At 39.4% G+C, this 24,655-nt stretch overlaps 1 protein-coding gene across 1 annotated transcript in view; it reads left to right on the forward strand.

Moving 5' to 3' along the window:
* The window catches only part of SIPA1L1 (signal induced proliferation associated 1 like 1), an 831,778-nt gene that overhangs the window by 627,163 nt on the left and 179,960 nt on the right, over positions 1-24,655 (forward strand). Inside the window, exon 14 of the mRNA XM_053697769.1 lies at positions 14,529-14,653. Coding sequence (XP_053553744.1) covers positions 14,529-14,653 — 125 coding nt within the window. The remainder of the gene's footprint in view (positions 1-14,528; positions 14,654-24,655) is intronic.

Below are 24,655 nucleotides of genomic sequence, written 5' to 3' on the forward strand. Positions count from 1 at the left end.
GGTCAAACGCTTTTTCAGCGTCCGTTGTGACCAGGGCGAGTGGCTGGTGATGAACTTGGGCATACGTAATCATTTGGAGAATTTTCAGGGTGTTATCTCTCGCCTCTCGGGCTGGGACAAAGCCCACCTGATCGGTTGAGATCAGGGCTGGCAATAGCCTGTTGAGGTGGTTGGCTATGACCCTGGCAAGGATTTTCACGTCCGAATTCAAAAGTGAGATTGGACGATAGCTTTCCGGTTTGTCATGCGGTTTACCAGGCTTAGGAATTACTGTGATGTACGCCTCCAGCATAGTGCTTGGTAGGCTTGGGGAGTCTGATAGCGTTTGGAACACTCTCGACAACTCTGGGGCTAAGATGTCAATATATTTTTTATAATATTTGAGGCCGAAGCCGTCTGGGCCAGGGCTTTTCCCCGTGGGCAGATCTTTTATTGTGTGTTTAATCTCCGTAAGAGAGACAGGGGAGTCCAAAGCTTCTTTGTCTTCCACTGTGATTTTGTGGAGTTCAGCTTTTTCAAGATATTCTATAATTTTCCCCTCCTCCTGTTCCCTCCCCGATTCTCAGCTTCGCTGTCTGCTTGTTTTATGTTATACAACGATTGATAATACTTCCTAAAGGTGTCCGCTATTGAGTTTGCGTCTGTTTTAATGTTCCCTTTCACGTCTGTCATTTGGTGGACATGGGATTTAAGTTTTTTGCGCGCTAGTGCCCTTGCTAATAGTTTTCCAGCTTTGTCTCCTTGCTCATAGTATAATTGTCTTAATTTTAGTGCTTGCTTTTGGTATTCTTCCTGTAAAAATTTAATTAGTCCCTCTCTAGCTATGGTCAACGTCTTTGTTAGTGTGTCATCTGTCGGCTGTTCTTTGTGATTGTGTTCTGCCTGCTCTACCTGTGTTAATAGAGTTTGATATCTCTCCCGTCTTGCTTTTTTAAGTCTTGCTCCCCTACTGATGAGTATTCCTCTGACAGTGCATTTGTGTGCCTCCCAAATGGTTGTGTCAGATATGTGATCATCTGCATTAAGGTGAAAGTATTCGGTGATGGCCCTATTTAACTCCGCGCTAAACAGCGGATCATCTAAAAGAGTGTCGTCTAGTTTCCATATATAGGGCGTTACTGGGACGGTGGGCCATAGAATGGAGCACCCTACTGGTGCATGGTCCGACCAGGTTATTGAGTGGATGTTGCTGCTTTTCGTGATAGTGAGGCCTATCGAGTCCGTGAACAGGTAGTCTATTCTGGTATACTTTCTGTGAGGGTGTGAGTAGAAAGTGTAGTTCCTGGCTGAGGGATGGTGTGTCCTCCACACATCATGTACGCCTAGGTCTGTTAAGGAAGTGACAATGCGATTCAGGGTCTTATGAGGGACGCTAGAGAGGCCATCAGATGTGTCCACCAGTGGGACAAGGGATGCATTAAAGTCACCCCCTACGTATAGGGTACCCACCTTTACCTCCAGGATTTTGCGGATGACTCCTGGCAAGAAGAGGTGCTGGGAGTGGTTTGGACAGTAAACATTTGCTAAAGTGATGGGTCTATGGTGTAGTAGTCCCGTAACTACAAGATATCTGCCGTCCGGGTCTTTATATGTTTGGATACCCTGGAATGGTGTGTTAGCGCTGAAAAGTATACCCACCCCGTTCTTTTTGTGAGGTCCCGAGGCAAAGATTGAGCTGGGATAGCGGTGTGAGTTCCAGTGTGGCTCCTTGTTCGCTGAGAAGTGCGTCTCTTGCACAAATACTATGTCTGCGCCCATTCTATGCATGTCCCTGATAATTATGGAGCGTTTGGAGGGGCTGTTAATTCCCTTAACATTAATAGTGATAAGCTCTACTGGTCGAGGGTTGCTCCTTCTCAGTCTTTGCGTCATGTTGTTTAGGTGGTTGTATGGAGTATGAGGGGTCTGGTGCAGTTGGGGTGAGGGGTAGAAGGGAGAAGTAGAGAGTTAGTAGGGGAAGGGGTTAATTGTCTTCACAGTGAAGACGAGAAGAAGCAATGTGTGTCAAGTGTCAGAATGATACTCTATCAGTTCTGACTCTTACAATTACTTCAACAAGTTAGGGGTAGTTGTCCCTGTTATTTCGCTGAAAATATAAACATATGTACATAACTTAGTAAATTAACGTTCTCTAGTTACACTAATTTTGTTGGAGTGTGAGAGAATTAGTGCGAATACAATGAAAACAAACCATAGTATTAGTCAAACACAATGCATACTGTTATACTCAGTGGGCTGACATGTCATTCCTCCTATTGCTTGCTCCTCCCTTATCCTTGTATAGACTGGACCTATCTTGTTTTAGGAGGTATTCCCCCCCTAGTGTTTTGTGTTATTTCCTGTAAATGTTAGGATATTGTAGTTACATGTTTATCTTTATGGGGGCCTCCCGATTACATGCTACTGTCTGTATTCCCTCTTCCTCATCTAAGGAGTATTGATATCAGACATTGGGGGGTTGCGGGCGCTGATGTTGGGGTCCCTTTCAGTGTGTTGCGGTGGCAGGTGCGCTCTTATTTTGCTAGTCTAGTGTATGTCAGCCTCTCTGAAGTAACCCTTAAAGTTATAATTGATAATGTGGATGTAAATGTCCTATCAGACTGTCTCTAGGTGTTCTACTTCTTAACTAGTAAACTTGTGCCCAAACTGAAAATGCATAAAACAAACATAGAACAATCAATAATATGAACCCATTAAATAAAACATACGACCTGATAGGCACCCCTGTACTTTTCTTCTGATTGGTATACAGAGTGTAAGACATTAGTCCTTAAACATTGGCAGTCCTTTTTTTTTTTTTTTTTTAACAAAACAAGTCTATTGCTCTGCAGGTGGGTGGTCTTCTCTGGGCGGCCTTCCTGGTGCTCTGCGGTTGGCTTCACCTATGTCCTGTGGAGGGTTAATGTGGAGGCCCAGTGCTTGATTGAAGCCCGGCAGATCCTCTATTGTTTTAAGGACATGGGAAGTGTTGTTTTTCATTACAATCAGGCATGTAGGGAATCCCCATCTATAAGGGATCTTCTTGTCCTTGAGGACTGCTGTAACAAATCTCATATCTTTCCTTTTCTGGAGCGTTGTTGGGCATAAGTCTGAGTAAATTTGAATTTCTGAGCCTCTGAATTCAAGGGGTTGTTGAGTTCTTGCTAGCCTCAGTATCTCTTCTTTTTCCTTGAATGACAGCAGCTTCATTATAACGTCTCTTGGGGGGGCCCTGTTTGGCGGTTTAGGCCTCAGGGCCCTGTGTGCTCTTTCAATCTGTACTTCTTGCGCTGAGTCATCTCTTTTAGGAGGGCAGGAGGATCAATTGCCTCTGGTATACCCCTTAGCCTAAGGTTGTTCCTCCTGCTTCTGTTCTCTAGATCCTCCACACGGTCCATGAGGATCTGCACCGTGCCGTCCTGGGCCTGGATATAGCTACTTTGATGTTGCATATCAGAGCTTAAGGTTTCTTGTTTTTCTTCAATTAAAGTGACTCTGATCTACTGCTGCAATGTCCCTTTTTAATTCCCCAAACATGGCCTTGAAATCCTGCATGGCCGTTTTGATATCATTTTTTGAGGAAAAGTGTCTGATATCTTCTTTTGTGATATAGGATTGGGCATGTATCTGTACTTCAGGTTCGTGAACCTGCACTTCTGCTGTGTGTTTAGTGATTCCCTGCCCTGTGCCACTTGTCATGGGCCCTGGGTCTGCTGGGGTAAAGTAGTTTTCCATGGCTGATGACTGTGTGCTTTTTAAAAGTTTGGAGGTTCTTTACTTGCCATTATATGTAATTGTGTAGTGTCCTCCCAGGGCACCTTTGCCCTCCTGAGTCCACAGGGGTCTGTGTGATTTGGCACTTTAATTGTCCCCTTCTGAGTGTAAGGACAGGAGTCTATAAGTCACTGTCTGATCTGCTCAAGTCTATGCAGACTTTATGTGCTCCCCTCCTCTGTGAGTATTAATCCTCTAATGGTGGATATGGGGTCTGGGGCCTGCTTATTTTCCTTTACAGCTTGTTATTCTCAGTGTTAGGTTGTAAGCTGTGCTCTTATGTTAAGTTATAACGGTTTCGATATTAGTGTCCAGCACCCCCTCCCAAGGTTACAAAACTCCACTTCGGTAACTCACGTGAAGCCGCCAGTGTCAGCCTGTCAGCAGCACAGTGATCTGGATAAGGCTCTTCCGTCGACAGTCCCATTCTGACCACGTGGGGCGGCCCGGTGTCTTAGTGAGTAGTGGCGGTTGCGTGTGCCGACCCGGGCCCCCCAGTATATGTCAGAGTAGACCCGGATGGACCACTAGGCAACCGAAAGCGGAATGGAGGTATGTGGCTGCTTTCTTCAGTTTAAGCGCTAAGTCCTGGGTATGTCGTTAGGCGCCTGCTGGGCCGCAGCACCGGGCTGTGCATTAGCTATGGAAGCGATCTCCTGTATCTGCCTTTCTTTTGGGTCCCAGCTGTTACCTTTGATGCTCCAACATTATTATGCTCAATTTTAGCTATAGTGAGAGCCCTAATTTTAGGCGAAATTGTAAGGGACTACGGAGCTCTAGAAGAAAGCTGCCATCTGGGTCTGTGGCTAAGCTCCGCCCCCCGAAATCTATTTAGTATTTAGTATTTTATATCCACTGCTTGCTTTAAAAATAAACAGGGTATATATTTAACTAAATTAGGCGCCCAGCCTTTATTATATTAATTTAAAATCACACGTTTACACTGATTTAGTAAGGTCCTGTTTTGCTCTTTCCTTACCTTTTGTGTCTGATGGTCATGGATGGGCATGATTTTTAGATCTCCCATATAAGGCTTACATAAGGCTTTTTGTGTTCACCACCTGTGCATTTTAGATGTGGTTATTTTTTTTGTGTGTGTGTGGGGGGGTTGTTTGTTTTTTAACCTGTGACTCTAAATTATTATTTTTTATTTTCTTTTTTAAGACATGATGAGTCCACGGATCATCTTAATTACTAATGGGATATTCACCTCCAGGTCAGCAGGAGGAGGCAAAGAGCACCACAGCAGAGCTGTTAGATAGCTCCTCCCTTCCCTCCCACTCCAGTCATTCTCTTTGCCTACGTTAGTGATAGGAAGAGGTAAAGTGAGGTGTTAGATTAGATTCTTCAATCAAGAGTTTATTATTTTTAAAGTAGTGCCAGAGTGTGCTACTTTGTCCTAGGGTGTAGACGTAGTCCATATCGGTCTCTTCATTAGAGCTTTTGGTGGCTATAGAGCAATGGGAACTTGTGGGACATAATTTTCACTGCGCCTCCCATGTGTTTTGCTGCCCTGTATGCCTTAGTCTGAGGAAAAGGATTACTCAGCATGCCTTGTTTTCCGTAGGTCAATAGGAGGGAGAGGACCTCTTAACCCTGGGATCTGCCTTGCTGTCAGGCAGAAGATGAGGTAAATGCTAACTTTTTGTCTGGGGATGGGAATCTCAGATAAAAGTTTGGACACTGTATCATTTTATTCCAAAGCCTCATTATCATTCAGGAATAAATACTCCTATTGTTTCAGTGGTCACTTTGACAGTTTTGGGCTTTATTATTCTATTAAGCCTCATTAACATAGATTCTCCTTCTGTGTTAGGAGATACTACGCAAACTTTGAAGCACACTTGTCCCTCATCTCCCGGCGGTTTCATAACATAATTTTAACAGACCGGGAGATTACATGTTAATCGCTGCTACATGAGCATTAGAGCAGGCTCATTGCGTAGGGTTTTTTGTATTTTAATAATAACAATCTACGCAATTATTATGAATCTGGTAAAGACGACAGAGTGTTACTGTTACGCCCACGATGGGCGGTACTTATGTGGCGCCATTTTAGTTGTGCAGCTGTTCTTCTTTTTCCAGTTCTACGGAAAGGACGGAGACTGTTTAGTTTAAGATTTTAGCACTTCTGTTTCAGCATAATTTGGTACAGATGGGCTGATAGGCATCTCAGCTGCGTTACACTGAGGTGTAGAGGGGATTTGCTGAGACAGCAATTCTTACATTGATCTCTTGTATACCGATCCATCCCTTTTTTCTGCTTAACTCAGAATAAGAAATCATGCTTTTAAACTAAACTTAAAGAGACAATAGGGTCTGTTTAGTGACCTATTTAGTCTTCTCTGTCCACCCGGATCAGAAAGTTACTTTTTAACTTTTAAAGGGACAGTAACAAACTTTATGTGTTCAATAAAGTTAGGTTTGTTATTAGATTAATCATTTTGTCTGTTACCTATGTTGTGAAAGAACTGCCACTTAAATAAAGGAGTTACTTTTTCAAATTTATAAGAAACATTAACGGTTTTTATAAGTTAATTTCATTAAAGACCTTCTAATTGATTAATCCTGTTTTTATCTGTTCCCTTTGTTGTGGGAGATTTATTTCAAGAGGAATAAAATGTTTTCTCGCAAATGTACAAAAAAATTATAGCCCGCACATGCAGTGCTCTGCGCTTCCTCATAAACTTCATTTGGAGTTCTTCTCCAGACATCGCTTTCATAGGATCTTTTAAGCGATATCTGTTGTATTGTCTGTTTTTTCCCATGCTGTATAGAAATCACTTGAGGAAATGTTGCTAATACAGTAAATTTGCTAACACACATGCAGTGCCCTGCGGTTCCTTGCAATTTCCTTCTGGAATTGCTGCACAAGACATCACTTCTTTCATGTCATGCAATATCTGTGAGCAAGGAAGTAGAGTTTATGATAAATTCTACAATGTTTGCATGCTAATTTTAGCTTATCTCTGCACACAGAAATATAAAAGTTACTTTTAAAATTTAAATAGACAGTAACGTTTTTATGTGCTAATTTGGTTAAAGAATAAGTCTCTTGTTTTAAGCTTGAATTTCAAAGTGGCTCTACCAATTCACTTCTTTTCTCATTTATTGAGAAGTCTCGGAGATAAGGATAGACTTGTTCTAACCTACTTCGTCTATGGTGCATACTGCTTAAGGGCCTAGTGACAATGTTCCAATATACGACTTATTTTTCCTAAGGTGTTCCAAAAAGATTTATAGCCCACATAGAGTTGCCCTGTTTTTAACTCATTGTTGGATTAAAATGTGCATGAGGTTTTATTCACTCAGAATAGTGTGGTTGCCTCAGTTGTGGTTATTTTGAATGTTTCTTCCCTGTAGCTAAGGAGGAAGATATTTCGATAACTCCAGACAAGTAATTTGCAGTCTCGGATGAACAAGAGCTCCTGGAGGATGTTTTAGCTACTCTGGGTGCCTCCGACACTATTAGGTTATTCTAGTATTATGATGGACCCTTAATGGTGGAAGTATTCCTGTACCAGATAGGGCTATAGGGTCTTTTCCACCCTATTTTTCTCTCTTTCTTAGAAGGAAGGAGATAACCAAGGGAAATGGGAATCTCGACGTTGTTCTAGAGTCTTTTAACATAGACTTTTTGCAGATGAAAGGCCCTATGATTAATAGTTAGAAGGTCTACATTGTCAACCTGCGATTGGTGTGACTTCTGTTTCCAGTGTGGCGACATACTCTCTAGGGACAGACTCCCCTCTCATAGGAATAGGACCCTTAATGAGTAGGTTCCTTTAATGTAGTATAGTGAATAGGAAATAAGAGATGTCATTTCTCTCGAGATTTCCAGGAAACATCTTTACTCCTTCTACTAAGCACCCTATAAGACTTAGAATGGGGGAAGTCAGTTTAAGAAGTTTGCCGCTGACACAACATGAGGGGCGTGCACCCGACCCGTAAGGGGGCAGGTTCTCCTTATCAATCCAGTTTTATTTTGTGATCATTATCTGTTCGTGGTTCCCAGAGTGAACCTTCAGACCAATTTTAGAACTCGAATCTAAGCAGATTTCTCAGGGTTCCGTCATTCAAGATGGAAACTTTTCGTTGCATTCTTCCATTGATCCAGTAGGGTCAATTTATGACAGTGGATTTCCAGGACGCAGATCTCTACATGTTCCTGTCCACAGGGATCATCATATGTTCATCGGGTTTGCCTTTTTAGACAAACACTTTCAGTTTGCGGCCCTTCCTTTAAGTCTGGCCACGGCTCCTAGAATCTGCATGAAGGTTCTGGGGTCTCCACTGGCGGTACTATGGCCACAGGGCATTGAGGTGGTATCTTATCTGGACGATATTCTAGTCCAGGCGCCATCTTTTCAACAAGTAAGATCCCATACCGACATGGTGTTATCTTTTCTGAGAACTCATGGAGGTAAATTTGGAATAGAGTTCCTTAGTCCCTAATACAAGGGTGATTTCTTGGGAACCATAATAGTTTCCATTCCTGTATAGATTTTTCTGACAGAAATCAGGAAATCGGAGCTCGGTTCCACCTCAGACCTCTGCAGTTAAGCATGCTCAGGTAATGGAACGGAGATTAGGCAGACTTGTCTCCTCGAATAACCCTGGAGCAGGAGACGAGGGACTCGCTTCAACGGCGATTGTTTCTGAATCATCTTTCCCAAGGATCCTGCCTTTGCAGACAGTCTTGGGGGATGGTGACAAAAGACACTAACCTTCTAGGGTGGGGAGCTGTCTGGAGTTCCCGAAAGGCTAAGGGAGTTTGGACTCAGTTTGAGTCTGTTCTTCCTATAAACATTCTGGAACTGAGAGCGATCTTCAATGCTTTTCTGGCCTGGCATCAGTTAGTCTCGGTCCAGTTTATCAGCTTCCAGTTGGACATCCTTAGCGATGACCATGGTAGCCAAAATAATTCAGTGGGCGGAGGCCTATTCTTGCTATCTGTCGGAGATCCACATCCCAGGTGTGGACATCTGGGAGGCGGACTTTCTGAGCAGGCAGACCTTTCATCTGGGGGAGGGGGTACTCCATCCGGAAGTGTCCTCCAGTCTGATTCTCAAATGGGGTCAGCCAGCGTTAGATCTCATAGCGTATCAACAGTATACCAAGCTCCCGAGATACGGGTCAAGGGCCAGGGACTCCCAGGCGGAACTGATAGATGCTCTGGCGGTTCCTTAGACTTTTTTAGTCTAGCATACCTTGTTTTCTCCGTTTGCGCTTCTTCCTCGGGTCATTGCTAGAATCAAACAGGAGAGGGTGTCTGTGTTTTCTGTGCTCTGGCTTGGCCTCGCAAAATTTGGTATGTAGTTTTGGTGGACTTGTCATCGCTGCCACCTTGGAGACTTCCGTTGAAGAAGGACCTTCTAATCAAGGCCCCTTCCTTCATCCAAATCTAGTTTTTCTGAAGCTGACTGCTTGGAGATTGAACGCTTATTTGTGTCCAAGCGGGGGTTTTCTGACTCGGTCGTAGAGACCATGATTCAGGCTCGTAAGCCTGTAACTAGAAAGATTTTCCATAAGATATGGCGTAAATGTCTTTCTTAGTGTGAATCCAAGGGCTACTCATGAAGTAGAATTAGGATTTCTAGAATTTTGTCTTTCTCCAAGGGGGTTTGGAGGAAGGTTTATCGTCAAGTTCCCTAATGGGTAAATACTCTGTCTTTCTCTATTTTGTTACACAAACGTCTGGTAGATGTCCCTGATGTACATTCATTTTGTCAGGCCTTGGTCAGGATCAGGCCTGTGTTCATACCAGTTACTCCTCCATGAAGTCTGAATTTTGTTTTCAGAGTTCTTGAAAGGGCTCTGTTTGAGCCTATTCTTTCCTTTAGATATTGAATTGTTATCTTGGAAAGTTTTATTTCTTGTTATTTCTTCTGCTCAGAGAGTATCAGAGCTCTCAGCATTTCAGTATGAGTCTCCTTATCTTATTTCCATTCAGATAAGGTAGTTTTACGTACTAAATTAGGATTTCTTCCTAAGGTTGTTTCTGATCGGAACATTAATCAGGAGATTGTTGTTCTTTTCTTGTGTCCTAATCCTTTTTTTCAGAAGGGAAGACTTCTGTTCAATTTGGACGTAGTCCGTGCTTTACAGTTTTTCCTGCAGGCGACTAAGGACTGTCGTCAGTCTTTTTTGTTTGTGGTTTTCTCAGGAAAACGCAAGGGACAGAAAGCTATGGCTACTTCTCTACTCTATTGCTGTAGAGTATCTTACGTTTTGCATATGAGACTGCTGGACAGCAGCCTCCAGAGAGAGTTACGGCTCATTCCATGAGGGTTGTTGCTTCCTCATGGGCGTTCATAAATGAAGCTTTTGTGGAACAGATTGGCAAGGCTGCAACTTGGTCCTATCTTCACACTTTTTCAAAGTTTTACAAGTTTGACACTTTTGTCTCGGTTGAGGCCACTTTTGGGAGAAAGGTTCTTCAAGCAGTGGTGCCTTCCATTTAGGTTCCCTGTCTTGTCCCTCCCGTATCATCTGTGTACTCTAGCTCGGGTATTGAATCCCATTAGTAATTAAGATGATCCGTGGGCTCATCATGTCTTATAAAAGAAAAGAAAATGTATGTTTACCTGATAAATTTTTTTATTTTTTTTTACACAATGAGTCCACGGCCCACCCTGTTCTTTTAGACAGGTTGTGGGTTATTGTAAACTTCAGACACCACTGCACCTTGGTTTTTCCTTTCTCTTCCTAACTTCGGTCGAATGACTGGAAAGGGAGGAGCTATTTAACAGCCCTGCTGTGGTGCTCTTTGCCTCCTCCTGCTGACCAGGAGGTGAATATCCCATTAGTAATTAAGATGATCTGTGGACTCATCGTGTCAAAAAAGAAATAAATTTATAAGGTAAGCATAAATTTTATTTTTTTATTTTTATTAACAGTATAATATTACAAACAGAGTAAATCACACATTTATTTTGATAATACAAATTCCAAAATAGTACCTTTAACCCCTTAATGACCGAGGACGTGCAGGGTACGTCCTCAAAAAAAAGGCAGTTAATGCCTGAGGACGTACCCTGCACGTCCTCTGTGTGGAAAGCAGCTGGAAGCGATCCTGATCGCTTCCAGCTGCTTTCCGGTTATTGCAGTGATGCCTCGATATGGAGGCATCCTGCAATAACCTTACATGGCCTTCCGGTGCAGAGAGAGCCACTCTGTGGCCCTCTCTGCACCGGACATCGATGGCCGGTATCGTTGGTGGGTGGGAGCCGGCTTGGGAGGCGGGTGGGCGGCCATCGGTGTGTGCTGCTTAGTCAAGGGGGGCGGGATCGGGGGCGGGAATGTTAGGGGGCGCGCGCGGGTGCACGGAGGGTGGCGGGCGGGCGCGTGCACGGGCGGGAGCGGGTGGGAACCGCTACACTACGGCAAAGAAATGCCCAAATCTTTAATAAGAAATGCCCAAATCTCACAAAAAGAGATCGTGGAGGGGTGGGGGGTTGGTTTGGTGTGGGGGGAAGCTACACTACAGAAAAAATTAGTAAAAATAAAAAAAAAAGCATGTTTTCTTCTAAACTGGGTACTGGCAGACAGCTGCCAGTACCCAAGATGGCGCAGATTAAGTTAGAGTGGGAGGGTTATAGAGCTGTTTGGGGGGGATCAGTGAGGTTAGGGGCTAAGGGGGGATAGTACACAGCAGCATATGTAAATATGCTTTTTTAAAAACACACAAAAAAAACCAAATATAGCTTTTATTTTAGTACTGGCAGACTTTCTGCCAGTACTTAAGATGGCGGGGACAATTGTGGGGTGGGGGAGGGAAGAGAGCTGTTTGGGAGGGATCAGGGGGTCTGATGTTTCAGGTGGGAGGCTGAGCTCTACTCTAAATGTGATATTAACCCTGCAAGCTCCCTACAAGCTACCTAATTAACCCCTTCACTGCTAGCTATAATACACGTGTGATGCGCAGCGGCATTTAGCGGCCTTCTAAATACCAAAAAGCAACGCCAAAGCCATATATGTCTGCTATTTCTGAACAAAGGGGATCCCAGAGAAGCATTTACAACCATTTGTGCCATAACTGCACAAGCTGTTTGTAAATGATTTCAGTGAGAAACCTAAAATTGTGAAAAATGTTACGTTTTTTTTAATTTGATCGCATTTGGCGGTGAAATGGTGGCATGAAATATACCAAAATGGGCCTAGATCAATACTTGGGGTTGTCTACTACACTACACTAAAGCTAAAATTACCCCAAAAAGCTCCCTACATGCTCCCTAATTAACCCCTTCACTGCTGGGCATAATACACGTGTGGTGCGCAGTGGCATTTAGTGGCATTCTAATTACCAAAAAGCAACACCAAAGCCATATAAGTCTGCTATTTCTGAACAAAGGGGATCCCAGAGAACAATTTACAACCATTTGTGCCATAATTGCACAAGCTGTTTGTAAATAATTTCAGTGAGAAACCTAAAGTTTGTGAAAAAATTTGTGAAAAAGTGAACAATTTTTTTTATTTGATCGCATTTGGCGGTGAAATGGTGGCATGAAATATATAAAAATGGGCCTAGATCAATACTTTGGGATGTCTACTAAAAAAAAATATATATATGTCAATAGATATTCAGAGATTCTTGAAAGATATTAGTGTTCTAATGTAACTAGCGCTAATTTTGAAAAAAAATGGTTTGGAAATAGCAAAGTGCTATTTGTATTTATTGCCCTATAATTTGCAAAAAAAGTAAAGAACATGTAAACATTGGGTATTTCTAAACTCAGGACAAAATTTAGAAACTATTTAGCATGGGTGTTTTTTGGTGGTTGTAGATATGTAACAGATTTTGGGGGTCAAAGTTAGAAAAAGTGTGTTTTTTTCCATTTTTCCTCATATTTTATAATTTTTTTTATAGTAAATTATAAGATATGATGAAAATAATGGTATCTTTAGAAAGTCCATTTAATGGCGAGAAAAACGGTATATAATATGTGTGGGTACAGTAAATGAGCAAGAGGAAAATTACAGCTAAACACAAACACCGCAAAAATGTAAAAATAGCCTTGGTCCCAAACGGACAGAAAATGGAAAAGTGCTGTGGTCATTAAGGGGTTAAAATAGATGTAGATGGCTGGAATATGAAATATCATAGATTTAGTAGCTGTAATGAGTTGCATTTTGTATTCCATTTTCTAGCATATGAAATGTGAAGCGTAAGGCCAGACAGATATTTTAAATAAGATTTTGGTTACCTCATATATAATAAGCATTATCTTGAATTTTTATATTCCTCCGAAAAGGAAAGTTATAGAATCTGACATTTTAGAGGTTAGGAAAAGTTTTTATCTTTCTAATGAGTGTCAATGTAACTGTCTTACACCATTCTGCTACAGTAGATATTGTAGGGCCCATCTATTTGTAATGTTTGTGTTATATTCATATATATTTTGTATCTCTTTGTGTGTAATTGCTGCAGTTTACTTGAAAATTATCCTGAAGCACAGCATGAAATTCTATAAATTATGTGAAATGTAATATTTTGTCTCCATCTTTAACATAAGTAGTAGACAATTTTGTTTTTTTTACTTGTTTTTCTGTTATTTAACTAGGGACTGTCTTTTATCGATTCATAAATATAGATTCCCAACAGATAGTCTAGGGGGTAGAGCAGTATATTAGTGTGTGGCTTGTGCAAGCTATACAGCCCCTTACTATATTGGAACACAAATCAATCTAGTTCTTCAGCTTTTATTGAATACGTAGAATTGTTACTGAATGTGCTGTGAGATTTCCTATAGTTGCACCTTTGGGACGTGTCCTTCTGAACTCTTACTGTGTTGGATTTTATGAGCTTTTTTATCATGTAACCTCATATTTGATAACTATCCTGAAGTATATTATATCTGATCCCGCCTAACAAGGATATTCAGCCTCAGAATACCAGGCAGTCCTCCTCTGAACAAGGAACATGACAACCCCAGACAATTGTTTCCGCCTTCTTTAGGCCTCATCAGTGAGGTGTAGCCATATTCCTCTAAGCACATTGGTCAAGGAATCCATGTATGGTTTTTCCTATCACCATTAGGGAGACTTCTCTAGGGTCATATTGCAAATAGATACATAAAGAGAAGCACTCTTTCGGTAAAAAACAGCTCAGTAGCTTGTTCTATGGCCATTTACCAGCTGGGAGCTTTTTTTTATCCCAATTATGCTTTTCACAGCGGAGAACTTTCCTGAATTATATTAGTCTCATCCAGCCTAACAAGGTCAGTCCAGCCTTAAAATACCAGACAATCCTAATCTAAACAAGGAACGTGGCAACCCCAGGCAATCGTTTCAGCCCTCTTTTGGTATCGTCAATGAGGTGCAGACTTATTCTTCTAAGCACATTGGGCAAGGAGTCCATGTCTGGTTTCTCCCATCACCCTTAGTGAGACTTCCCTTGGGTCATATTGCAAATGCATACAGAATGTATTTGAATGGTGTCCTTGCCCCTCTGCTAAAAAAGCCTCATAGTTTAATGAAAGTATTTGAATTTGCCTTTAGGAGATGGTGACAGGTTTTAAAAAAATGGCTGTTCCATTGTTGCTATCCAGAAAAGCCTGTCACCATATTTGCTGGCCTCGTACAGATTAACCAAGTGGTGAAACATGACTTATAGTCACAGAGAAGCATCTGCTGATTGCAGCTAGAAGGGGGTTGTTGAAATGGGGGCCCCAGTGAGGTCTAGTTATGTCCCTGGGCTTTTTTTTTTTTTCTTTACAAATGTTAGAGAAAATTATAATTATTATTTTTAAAAAGAACAATGGATGTTTCAACAGGTTTGGAGTTAGCCGTAGGTCACCTGCATCTATCGAGAGGCAGAGTACCCAAAATGATACTTTAAGCAGTGGCAAATCTACACCCTGTTGGCAGAGAAGTGAGGACAGCATTGCAGACCAAATAGGTACGTAGAATAAAAGACTTTTTCAAAAAATTTAAATTCTTTTATTAAAGTATTTGTTTTAGTGGATGACTGGATGCATTTTAAAAATGTTTTGTCATTTTGATAATTATATTTGTTAATTTCAGGGCTACTTGTTGTTACTTGTTACCTTGTTAAATTATATATCTGAATATTCCTAGAGATGTAATAGACCTAATTTAAAACATTTATTTTTGTATTTTTTATCTAAATCAGGTTTAACCGTGTTACACATGGGCCACATGTGACCCTCTACAATAGGTTTTGTGGACCCAGGAAAAAAGCAAAACTAATAATGTGTGTCATAGTTTATGTGGCCCCTAAGAGAAAGCAGGACTAAAACTTTGTGAACTCACGAAAAAGTGTGTGTTCTGGAGAATTCTCGTGGTGGACAAACAAGGTGGTCAAAAATCAAGAGCCATCTGAAGGAGAGCATAGCAGATAGAGGGTGTCATGAAGACCTCATGATTTAGGTGTAAGGGGTTAACTTTTTCTCTGTGCTAATTGTTTTGTTTTTCAGAGGCTTTTTGTCCCTGTTTATTTTCCTTAACATTTTTAGAGATGTGTACCCATACAGTGACATTAGAACATTGTCTCTATAAAGACATAGGCCTTAGGTTAATTAAGGGTTAGAGTTAAATCAAATTAGAATAATATTTTTCTAGGTGTCATGTGTTTCAGACACCTTGTATAGGCATGTCATGTTTGGTATCATAATAATCCTCATGTCACTAGGGATTGCGTATATGGGTACATGTACTGGATAACATAACAATTTATAAGCTGCTCTTCAATTTCAGCCAAGGGTTCAGAGTTTTTATGAAATGCCATAAAATAGAGTGGTGGTTACTGTCTTTGCTTCTCTAGAAGGAGGTTTGGTCAAGAAATCTGATCTCAGAGAAAAGTGTATATAACTTTGATTTCAGAAATATAATTTTGTCATTTTACATGGGAAACTGTGCACAATAGTGTATCTGGCCATTTTCCGTTTCCATGCAGCAGAGACTATATTCTTCTGATAAATTTATAGGTTCTGTAAGATTTTCTACCTTTTTTAAAAAAAAAAAAAAAGTTTTGCATAGTGTATAATTGTTTAACTCTTTTCTTTTTATAAATGCACTGACACTCCTTTTTTGCTCATAATAAATGTTCCTTTGTTAAGTCTTGGCTTTCGTCTAACGTGAGAGACTGGTAACAATTGGTAAGCTTTAACAGTAAGAATTCATCAAGTCTTTTTATATACATATATAGACAGATTTTTGCTAAATTTGGTTTTTGGATTTTAATCTGTGTTGTAGGGGGACAGAGGATTCCCAGATTTAACTATCCTTGGTGGTGACAGTATTTGGAGTTATAGATGCAGATAGTGGATGGTGATAAAATGCATTTTTGTTTCTGGAGCTAGAACAATTACGAAAGTGTTTTGATAACCCTTTCATCCTCGCTTCACTGTCACAGCCTTGCCTACACAGTCTGATCAGGAGAGGTGGTCGTGATTGTCTTACCTTAATCAATCTCTGTGCCACTGGACAAATTAAATATATTATTTGCGTGTAAACATAATTTTATATGTGGCCCTTAAGGGTTCTAAGCTAGTGATCTGCGGCACATAAAGGGATATGAAATGGAAAATAATTATTTCTTTCATGTAATTGGCAAGAGTCCATGAGCTAGTGACATATGGGATATACAATTCTACCAGGAGGGGCAAAGTTTTCCAAACCTCAAAATGCCTATGAATATACCCCTCACCACACCCACAATTCAGTTTTACAAACTTTGCCTCCTATGGATGTGGTGAAGTAATTTTTTTGTCATAAGCGCTTCTAAACATTCTGAAGCCCAATTCCTCTCAGAGTACAGTGTTTGTCAGAGGGATGGAAAGAGAGTATCGCCTATTGATTTTTTATGGTTTCCCTCGCGGGAAATCTTTTCAAGGGTTCTCTGTTATCGGTCGTAGGGATTCATCTCCTACCTCCCTTTTCAGATCAACGATATACTCTTATACCATTACCTCTGCTGATAGTTTTCAGTACTGGTTTGGCTATCTGCTATATGTGGATGGGTGTCTTTCGGTAAGTATGTATCATAATTTTAAGATTCTAAATATATGTATTTACTTATATTTGCCATGAGTCAGGTCTATGTATATTTCCCTTTGCAATCTGGCAGTTTCAATATGGGAATCATGTTTTAGGAAGTTTTTGTCTTACCTGGGGTATAGTCTTTTTTTCAATTTGACTTGTTTTTCTTTTAAAAACTTGCAGTCAAATTAGGCTCGCAAGGTTGTTTGGCATGAAGTTGTGTTTGTTATGACGCGAGTTGCGTCATTTCCGGATGTTTGTTGGTGCCAAAAAATGTATATATTTCCTTTTGCGTTGTGCGTCATACTTGGCGCCAAATTTTTTTGTTTTATTTTATCCCACATCCTATATGCCCCTTGCCTTCTTTATGCTCAGAAGGCTATGCTATTTGCTTTTTTGTCAATTTTAGAATTTGCATTTTTCCCCATTTCTGAAACTGCTATATGTGGAAATAAGATATATCTGTTTAAATGTTATTTTTTCTTTTACATTTTACAAGATGTCTCAATTAGATCCTGTCTCAGAAGCTGCTGTAGGAACCATGCTGCCTGAACACAGTTCTACCAAAGCTAAGTGTATCTGTTGTAAGACAGTGGAGATTATATCTCCAGCTGTAGTAACAGTTGTCATGATAAGCTTTTGCATGCAGAAAAAGTTTCTATTAGTGCTAGTACAGTTTCTGTTGTTTTCTCAACATCTAATGTACATGATATCCTTGTTGATATGAGAAATTATATTGCTGATGCGATACAGAAGGCTATGGATGCTATTCCACCTTCAAATAAACGTAAAAGGTCTTTTAAAACTTCTCATAATACTGATGAAATTTGTAATGTCTGACAACATACTGATCCACCTCTGATGAGGATCTCTCTGATTTGGAAGATCCTACTTCAGACATTGACACTGATAAATCAACTTATCTTTTTAAGATTGAGTATATTCGTTCTTTGTTAAAAGAAGTGTTGATAACTTTGGATATTGAGAAGTCTGGTCCTCTTGATATTAAATCCAGTAAACGTTTAAATTCTGTCTATAAACCTCCTGTGATTACTCCTGAGGTTTTTCCTGTTCCTGATGCTATTTCTGATGTGATTGCTAAGGAATGGTCTAAGCCTGGTACTACTTTTGTTCCTTCTTCAAGGTTTAAAAAGTTGTATCCTTTGCCAGTGGCTAAGTTAGAGTTTTGGGAAAAAGTCCCTAAGGTTGGTGGGGCTATTTCTACTCTTGCTAAACGTACTACTATTCCTATGAAAGATAGTACCTCTTTTAAGGATCCTTTAGAAAGGAAACTTTTTGGTTGGATAGCTTAGCACAACTGGAAAAAGATTCTGATTTGCATAGCATTGTTCGTTTGCTTCAACATGCTAATCATTTTATCTTTGATGCTATTTTTGATATTATCAAGATTGATTTTAAATCTATGTCATTGGCTATTTTAGCTAGAAGAGCTTTATGGCTCAAATCATGGAATAAAGGCCTTATGTAAGGGCCGAAACGCATTGACGAATTGGTAAGCCTTATTTCAATCTTAAACATTGTTTATTAGCGTTATTGCACTATTTTTGTTTTTTGTTTCCATATATTAACAGATTCTGGCATTGCACTTGAGGGACCTGTATTAAGGACACCCACGGGAGGGCTGATATTTATTCACACATATGGACAATCTGTAAACTGGTGAAGTTAACTTATTATTTATTCACCCTACTACATATTATCGTTTGTGGACATTGATACAAATATCAACATAGTATCGACACTCTATAGGATTACAAATTTTAGGACACAACTTATTTTCACAGAATTCTCCTTTTTTAACACCGATTTGAGACCACATTTTTTCAATTTTTCAATTTTTCTAATCTTTTTTTATTGCATAGATTTAAAAAAAAAATCACATTTTTTCACAGAGCTTTTTTAAATGATTTTTTTGCCTTGGCACATAATTACACAAGTACATCTTTTGGAGTATACACACATAATTTTTGGATCACCTGTTTGGAGCCACACTGTTGGACATTAGTTTTTTATAGGACACCAACAATTTTTATAAGAGACTTTTTATAAGAGACATTTTAGGACTTTAAGGCAGAGTCGAGATGTCCACTCACAAAGTGATATCACTAGGATCACCGCGTCTCAAGAGTACTACGAGTCCTTAAATGGGCATTTCTTAAATCATTTACTGTTTTAGTCTAGGTGCACCTAGTAGATTTATTATACATTTTTAAGATAACACTCAAATGTTCAAATCCGTTTTAATGTTTGGATTCATTTAAGCATAAGGTATATATGCTATATGTTTTATACGGTCTGATAATTTATAAACTTTTTGGGAGTACATACTAGACTATATACTAGGTCAGTAGTACACCTATGGATTGTTGAAAATAATAGGACAGTGTACCAACATACAAGATTGGAACTAATAAATTAGATTTATTTTAAACACCTCCACTTAGGCACTTTTATATAATTCAGTATATCATTTGTGGCACTAGGGTGAGCTAGAACACTCTTATATTGAAGCGACAGAGGTGGGTTTGAACCTAAGCGCTTAACTCTCACACATTCACAAACTACTATCTCTATCATTCCATGGTAATAATTTGTTTGGTTCCCAGTTGGATTCTATTATTTCCACTGTTACTGGGGGGGGAGAGAGTTTTTTTGCCCCAAGATAAAAAGTCTAAGGGTAAATCTAAAGCTTCTAATTGGTTTTGTTCCTTTTCGTAAGAATAGAGAACAGAAAACCACTCCTTCCCCTAAGGACTCTGGCTCCAATTGGAAGCCATCTTCGAGTTGGAATACATCCAAGCCTTATAAGAAACCAAAGCCAGCCCCCAAAACTGCATGAAGGTGCAGCCCTCAATCCAGTTCTACTGGTGGGAGGGGGCAGATTTAAATTATTACAAGACGTTTGGGCAGGTTCCGTTCAGAATCATTGGATTCAGAATATTGTCTTTCAAGGGTATCGAATAGGTTTCAGATTAAGTCCTCCTGTGAAAAGGTTTTTTTCTCTCTCACATTCCAACAAATACTGTGAAAGCTCAGGCTTTTCTGAAATGTGTTTCAGATCTGGAGCTTTCAGGGGTAATTGTGCTGGTTCCACTTCTGGAACAGAGTTTGGGTTTTTATTCAAATCTATTCATTGTCCCGAAGAAGGAAAATTTATTCAGACCAGTTCTGGATCTGAAATTTTTGAATCACTTTGTAAGGGTCCCAACTTTCAAGATGGTGACTATAAGGACTATTCTTCCTTTTTGTTCAGCAAAGTCATTATATGTCCACAATAGACTTAAAGGATGCATATCTTAACATTTGGATTCATCCAGACCACTATCGATTTCTGAGATTCTCTTTTCTAGACAAGCATCACCAATTTGTCGCTCTTCCATTTGGCCTAGCAACAGCTCCAAGAATCTTTTCCAAGGTTCTAGATGCTCTTCTATCTGTAATCAGAGAGCAGAGAATTGCGGTGTTTCCTTATTTGGACGATATCTTGGTACTGGCTCAATCTTTTCATTTAGCAGAATCTTACGCGAATCAACTTGACTTATTTCTTCAAAGACATGGTTGGAGGATCAATTTTCCAAAGAGTTTCTTGATTCCTCAGACAAGGGTCACCTTTTTAGGTTTCCAGATAGATTCAGTGTCCATGACTCTGTCTTTAACAGACAAGAGACGAATACAATTGGTTTTTGCCTGTCGAAAACCTTCAGTCTCGATCATTCCCTTCAGTGGCTATTATACTCGGATATCACAATTGATATTCTTTAATCCCAACACTCAACTCTCTCTGACTTGGTGGTTAAACCATCATCTTATTGTTCAAGGGGCCGCGTTTGTTCGTCCTTCCTGGACTTTTATTTTAACAGATGCAAGTCTCACAGGTTGGGGAGCTGTCTGGGGGTTTCTGACAGCACAAGGAGTTTGGAATCCTCAAGAGGCGAGGTTACCAATCAATATTTTATAACTCCTTGCTATTTTCAGGGCTCTTCAGGCTTGGCCTCTACTAAAGAGAGAATCATTAATTTGTTTTCAGACAATCACAACTGTGGCATATGTTAATCATCAGGGTGGCACTCGCAGTCCTTTAGCAATGAAAGTAGTATATTGAATAATTTCTTGGGCAGAATTCAACTCCTGTCTAATTTCTGCAATACATATCCTGGGTGTAGACAATTGGAAAGCGGATTATCTCAGCCGTCAGACTTTACATCCAGGGGAGTGGTTTCTCCATCCAGATGTATTTTGTCAGATTATACAGATGTGAGGTCTTCCCGAAATAGATCTCATGGCATCCCATCTAAACAAGAAACTTCCCAGGTATCTTTCCAGGTCCAGGGATCCTCAGGCAGAGATGGTAGATGCGTTAGCAGTTCCTTGGCCATACCAACCTGCTTACATCTTTCCGCCTCTACTTCTTCCAAGGGTGATCTCCAAGATCATAATGGAACAATCGCATGTGTTTCTTTGGTTTGCGGATCTTGTACGGATTTCAAGTTGTCAACCTTGGCCACTTCCTTTAAGACCAGACCTTCTGTCTCAAGGGCCGTTTTTCCATCAGGATCTCAAATCACTAAATTTGAAGGTATGGAAATTGAACGCTTAGTGCTTAGTCATAGAGGTTTCTCTGACTCAGTGATTAATACTATGCTACAGGCGCGTAAGTCTGTTTTAAGGAAGATTTGTTATCGGGTTTGGAAAGCCTATATTTCATGGTGTTCTCATGAAATCTCTTGGTATTCTTTTAGAATTCCTAGAATTTTACAGTTTTTTCAGGATGGTTTGGATAAAGTTTTGTTTGCAAGTACTTTGAAGGGACAAATCTCTGCTCTTTCTATTTTATTTCATAGAAAAATTGCTAAACTTCCTGATATTCACTGTTTTGATCAGGGTTTGGTCCGTATCAAACCTGTTATTAAATTAATCTCCTCATTGGAGTCTTAATTTGGTTTTAAAGGCTGTGCAGGCTCCTCCTTTTGAGCCTATGCATTCTTTGGATATTAAACTACTTTCTTGGAAAGTATTGTTTCTTTTGGCTATCTCTTCTGCTAGAAGAGTTTCTGAATTGTCTGCTCTCTCTTGCAAGTCTCCTTTTCTGATTTTCTATCAGGATAAAGCTGTTTTGCGGACTTTGTTTAAATTTCTTCCTAAGGTTGTGAATTCTAACAACATTAGTAGGGAAATTGTTGTTCCTTCTTTGTGTCCTAATCCTAAGAATGCTCTTGAAAGATCTTTACTTTCTTTAGATGTTGTAAGAGCTTTGAAATACTGTATTGAAGCTACTAAGGATTTCAGAAAGACTTCTAGTCTATTTGTTGTGTTTTCTGGTTCCTGGAAAGGTCAGAAAGCCTCTGCCATTTCTTTGGCATGTTGGTTAAAGCTTTTGATTCACAAGGCTTATTTGGAGGTGGGACAGTCTCCGCCTCAGAGAATTACAGCTCATTCTACTATGTCTATCGCTATTTCTAGGGCTTTTAAGAATGAAGCTTCAGTTGATCAAATTTGCAAAGCAGCAACTTGGTCGTCTTTGCATACATTTACTAAATTTTACCATTTTGTTGTATTTGCTTCTTCAGAAGCAGTCTTTGGTAGAAAAGTTCTTCAGACAGCTGTCTCAGGTTGATTCTTCTGCTTATGATTTAAGTTTTTTTCTTGAAATGTTTATGAAATACTTATGTTGTTTGGATTTAATTTTCTCAGCGAAAATAGCTGTTATTTTATCCCTCCCTCTCTAGTGACTCTTCTGTGGTCTTCCACATCTTAGGTATGTCTATCATATACGTCACTAGCTCATGGACTCTTGCCAATTACATGATAGAAAACATAATTTATGTAAGAACTTACCTGATACATTAATTTCTTTCATATTGCTTGAAAATATTAACACCTAACACATACACAATATCTACCTCCTGAAAATAACTAACACCTAACGCATGTGCAATATCTATCTACCTGTCAACCGCAATCCCCAACGCAATAACTAATAAAGTATATTAACACCTAATCCGCCATTAACCCACATTGCAACAAACCTAATAAAACTATTAACCCCTAATCCACCAAACCCCCACAACGCAATAATCCTAATAAATCTATTAACCCCTAATACGCTAAACTCCCACAATGCAAATAACTAAATTACTAAGCCCCCTAACCTAACACCTCCTAAATTAACCCCAATTAACTAAATTAAAATATACTGAGTTACAATTAAAATAAAAAAGCTAACATTACTTAAAAATAAAAAAAATAACTTTAAATTAATCTAAGATTACAAAAAATAAAAAAGTCTAACATTACATAAAATAATAAACCAAATTATCAAAAATAAAAAAATTAAACCTAATCCCTATGAAAATAAAAAAAGCCCCACAAAATATAAAACCCCCCTAATCTAATACTTAACTACCAATAGCCCTTAAAAAAGGGCCTTTTGTAGGGCATTGCCCTAAATTAAACAGCATATTTACAGGCAGTTACGGGAGTTACGGTCACTTGCGCTGAATATGTGATACCGATTTTTGATGCGGTTGTAGGTTAGCTTATGGGAGTAAAAATTGCGGCCGACGGGTGAAATATACGTGCCGCGGTGCTGTATATGTGATACCAAAACCGCGTAAAAACAGCGTTGCCAGATTTTGCGGGCAACGCCGCATATGTAATCTTACCCCTGTTTTTTCAAATAAAGAGAACAAGGAAAAATTGATAATAGGGTCAAATTAGAAAGTTGCTTAAAATTGCATGCTCTATCTGAATCATGAAATAATTTTTTTTGGGTTCAGTGTCCCTTTAAGCAAGAAAAAAATGATTTGCTACATAGAATTCTAAAATTTTAAATGTTATTAATACTGTCTCTGGTACCCACTAGAGCTATTTGATTACATCTGTCATAGAAAAAAAACATTCTACTCTATAAGAAACTGCTGAACAGCTTAATTACAGGTTTTCCATGTTAAAATGTGCACATAGCTGAACAGATGGGCTTTATACCAAGGCTGGCCTGTGTTACTAGGCAACACATGATTTGATATAATAATCATTTGTGTCTTAAGTTTTTCATGTTACTGCTCTTCTTGGAAACATTTTGTTTCAATTTGTTTTTAGGACAAATCGCTTGAACCCACTACTCTGCATACAACATATGAATCCTAGATTAAAGGGATACTGAACCCTATTTTTTTTCTTTCATGATTCAGATAGAGCAAGCAATTTTAAGCAACTTTCTAATTTACTCCTATTGTCAAATTTTCTTCATTCTCTTGGTATCTTTATTTGAATAGCAAGAATGTAAGTTTAGATGCCGACCCATTTTTGGTGAACAACCCGGGTTGTTCTTGCTAATTGGTGGATTAATTTAACCGACCAATAAACAAGTGCTATCCAGGGTCTGAACTAAAAATAGTTTAGATGCCTTCTTTTTTCAATAAAGATAGCAAGAGAATGAAGAAAAATAGATAATAGGAGTAAATTAGAAAGTTGCTTAAAATTGCATGCTCTATCTGAATCACGAAAGAAAATTTTTTGGGTTCAGTGTTCCTTTAAACATAGAGCTGTAAGTACACATTTTATATAGGGCGGGCTGTATGTTATTTGATTCACTTTATTGTCTATCTTTTCAGAAATAGGAAATCGCTTGCTACATAGGGTATAGCTGCATTGGGTGCAAATAGCACCCAATAGAGTGTCAAAATAACCTTTAGAAAACATTTAAGAAGGTGAGGACGTTTTAATTAAAGGGACATAATACTCATATGCTAAATCACTTGAAACTGATGCAGTATAACTGTAAAAAGCTGACAGGAAAATATCACCTGAGCATCTCTATGTAAAAAAGGAAGATATTTTACCTCACAATCTCCTCAGCTCAGCAGAGTAAGTTCTGTGT

Source organism: Bombina bombina, chromosome 1, assembly GCF_027579735.1.
Source record: "Bombina bombina isolate aBomBom1 chromosome 1, aBomBom1.pri, whole genome shotgun sequence".
Classification (NCBI taxonomy): domain Eukaryota; kingdom Metazoa; phylum Chordata; class Amphibia; order Anura; family Bombinatoridae; genus Bombina; species Bombina bombina.